This window comes from Phoenix dactylifera, chromosome 4, assembly GCF_009389715.1.
Source record: "Phoenix dactylifera cultivar Barhee BC4 chromosome 4, palm_55x_up_171113_PBpolish2nd_filt_p, whole genome shotgun sequence".
In the NCBI taxonomy this organism is placed as follows: Eukaryota; Viridiplantae; Streptophyta; class Magnoliopsida; order Arecales; family Arecaceae; genus Phoenix; species Phoenix dactylifera.
Genome location: NC_052395.1, coordinates 24,407,306 through 24,410,423, shown reverse-complemented (window position 1 = coordinate 24,410,423; position 3,118 = coordinate 24,407,306). Strand labels below are relative to the sequence as shown.

The 3,118-nt window shown below is 47.1% G+C and overlaps 1 protein-coding gene across 1 annotated transcript; it reads right to left on the bottom strand.

Annotated features, from left to right (window-relative positions):
- Positions 1–1,353: 1,353 nt before the first annotated feature.
- On the bottom strand, positions 1,354–2,777 carry LOC103716822 (thiamine thiazole synthase 2, chloroplastic-like). The gene is made up of 2 exons (XM_008804994.4): positions 1,778–2,777; positions 1,354–1,685 (listed from the first exon to the last, which is right to left on the bottom strand). The coding sequence occupies exons 1-2, from the start codon at positions 2,678–2,680 to the stop codon at positions 1,521–1,523; spliced, it is 1,068 nt and encodes a 355-aa protein (XP_008803216.2). The 5' UTR covers positions 2,681–2,777; the 3' UTR covers positions 1,354–1,520.
- Positions 2,778–3,118: the final 341 nt, after the last annotated feature.

Sequence of the window (3,118 nt, the reverse complement as noted above, 5' to 3'; positions counted from 1 at the left end):
GGCATCCTGCTCTACTTTGAAGAAGCACAAGATTTGTATTATCGTGGTGATAAAAAAAGACGTTATTACTCAAAACGCAGAACCCAATATATCTTCAACTCCTTCGACTGAGTTTCAAGCAGCATGCAAGATCACCATCAATTTGGATGGAAGGAGATTTTGCTGTCATATGGTATAGGGTCCCCAAGCAGATGAAACATATAGCATATCTCAGTGCAAGATGGTATAACCTATGAGGATTGTAACTTTCGAAATCTCATTACAGTGCGAGCGTCTGATGCTGAACTTGGGACCATTTGGTTCCCACGCCTCAACAAAGCAAGTCTTTAAACTTTAGTTTTTGTTGGATTTTGCTAAACCATAATTACTTATAATGCAAGTTAAAGTTTTAAGCAAAAATGATCTTTTATACCACCAAGTTGGTACGAGATTTTGTTTCTAACGAAATGACCCAGATTCGAAATGCGCGGACGTCGATTAAATGTAGAAACCGAATGCCTTCCACTTGATTTGTCCGTTGGAAGCACTACTTATTTATTTATCTGCCCTTAGAAGTAGACTAAACAAATGGAAGAAGGCGTTGGTGACAAAGCCATCTTGTCCGTCAATTAAAGATGAATAAGCCGCCACTCTCTGGAAGGGCAAGGCAATCCTTCCATCTCCAATCATGTGGGGGATGTAAAGACCATCTGAGTTCCTTCTCTCTGCCTTTTGTTGCTTTCACAACGGCTAAGTTGTAATCTTTTTTAAGCGCTTTTGCTTTCCCCTCTTCTAACATTCTTTCAAAACAGTTCTTGTACTGTACCGTAACCAGAAACCGAATCTTCACACACCCTTCCCTTATTCTGTCTTCATCTGCCTTCCCTTATCTCCTTTTCCTCCGTCCATGTCATCCTTTCCTCCCTTTTCTTCCATGGAGCTGCTGGTCTTTCAACTTTACTTCTCTTCCTACTCCAAGAGCGTATGCTTCTGTTTTAAAGATATTATTTGAAAGAAGTTCCATATAACTCAGAACCAAAACGGCCACTGTGTCATCACCGAACATTCAGTTCGAGTCCTTTCCTTATTTCCACGGAACCATCTATGTAAACCCTTCTAAAAGACGATCTTCTGATAGTTACCGAAACCCCAGCGAGCGATGAAAAACAGAGCAAGCAGGAGTACATGCAGAATAATAAATCGAATAAACCTAGGTCTTTTAGCCCTGCATTTTCCGGACAACAGACTACAAGAACAGTACTTACTAATTTCCTACTTACTTAACCAACAAAATCTTCATAACCTTTGCATATATCATATATGTCGCTAATATGCGGACATGCAAATCTATCAATTGATGTTAGAAAGAGAGCATTTCACATGAAAAATCCCGAGTTATTTATAGACTCAAGAAAGAGACATGCTAATATTATTAAAACGGAAAAACCACAAGAGAGGTTTCTGGTGTTTTTTTCTTTCACTTCTCACTACTCCCCTCCCCTCCTCTCCTCTACTACTATTCTTCCATTCCTCACTCCTACTTAAGCATCAACGACATCCCCGCCCTCCGACGAGGCCAGCACCATCTCCGGGTGCACCTTCTCCGCCCAGCCGATCCCATCCAAGGCGTTCGGCCTCCCCAACGCCTTCAGCGCCAGGTGCGCCGCCTTCTGCCCAGATATCATCATCGCCCCAAACGTCGGCCCCTTCAACACCAGAAACAAATCAGCAAACATCTTATCTCCATGAACCAAAACCATTAGAAGTGAAGAAGAAAGAGAAAAGATGGAAATTTTACCATTCTGGGGGCGCCGTCTATCTCGGCGACCTCCATGCCGGTGACGATCATGCCGGGAACGATCTCCCTGGTGAGGCGGACGATGGCATCCTCCGCCGAGTTCATGTCGAGGGCCTTCATCCCCGGGACTGAGTCGATCATTCCGATGTCCTTCAACCGCTTCACACCGGTAGCTCCGAAGGGGCCGTCGTGTCCGCAGGAGCTCACCACCACCTTGGCCTCCATCACGTTCGGATCCATGCACGACTGGGTGTCGTGGTTCATCGACACCAAGGCCCAGTTAGTCACCACACCGGCGACCCTCCCTTCCTTCACGATGAGGTCCTCCGCCGCCACGGCGTTGAAGAGCTTGACGTTGGGGCGGGCGAGGAGGCGGCTCATGATGGTGGAGGTGAAGAGCGCCGCGTGCTTGATCACGACGTACGAGTCCTGCTCGTCGTAGGGGATGCCGAGCTCGTCGAGGAAGAGGTGGGCGGGCTTGCGGACGACCATGGCGGAGAAGAGCTGGCCGCCGAGCCAGGCGCCGCCGCCGGGGGAGACGGACTGCTCCACGATGGCGACGCGGACGGAGGGGTCCTTGGAGAGCTCGTACGCGCAGGAGAGCCCGGCGGACCCGGCGCCGATGATGACGACGTCGGTGTCGGCGTGGGTGATCATGTCCGTCATGTATCTCCTGGTCATCTCCCGGGAGACGATCGATTCTTTAATAGGGTTGAAGCGGATGGAGTTGAGGTCATACCTGGGGGCGGCGGCGGAGGCGGAGATGGAGAGGCTGGGGGAACTGTGGGAGCGGGTGGCGGAGACGCGCGAGGGGAGGATGAGGCCGCTGAAGGAGGAGTGGTAGTGGTCGACGAAGGAGGTTTTGGGCTTCGCCGCGAGGGTGGAGGTGGCCATAGTCGCCATTTTTGAGGAGAATAAGAGCTTCTAGGTTCAGGGTTTCACGCGGTTCAGAGGCTTTAGAGTGATTTTCGGGATGAGGCGAGACGAAGTGAGATGGAGGGTTTTAAGCAGAAGGCGAGGCGGTGGGAGAAAAAATCTTGGGGGAGAACAGAAAGGTAAATGAGTGGCTGTGGATGATGTAAATTTTTTTTTCATTTATTTATTTGAATTTAGCCGTGTGGTTTTAGATTAATTATTTTTTGATTAATTATGAGAAATTATTTTTTTCTGTTTTTGATTTAAAATAATTGGCTAACTAATTGGGAGAGATATTTGGGCGGAGTTTTTTTTTTTTTCCACTGGCTGTTCACACACAATAAGTATGAGTACCATCTATAAAATTATGAAAAAGAAAAAAAAATATACAAAATAGAAATATGATTCTTTCAAATAAAATTTTTG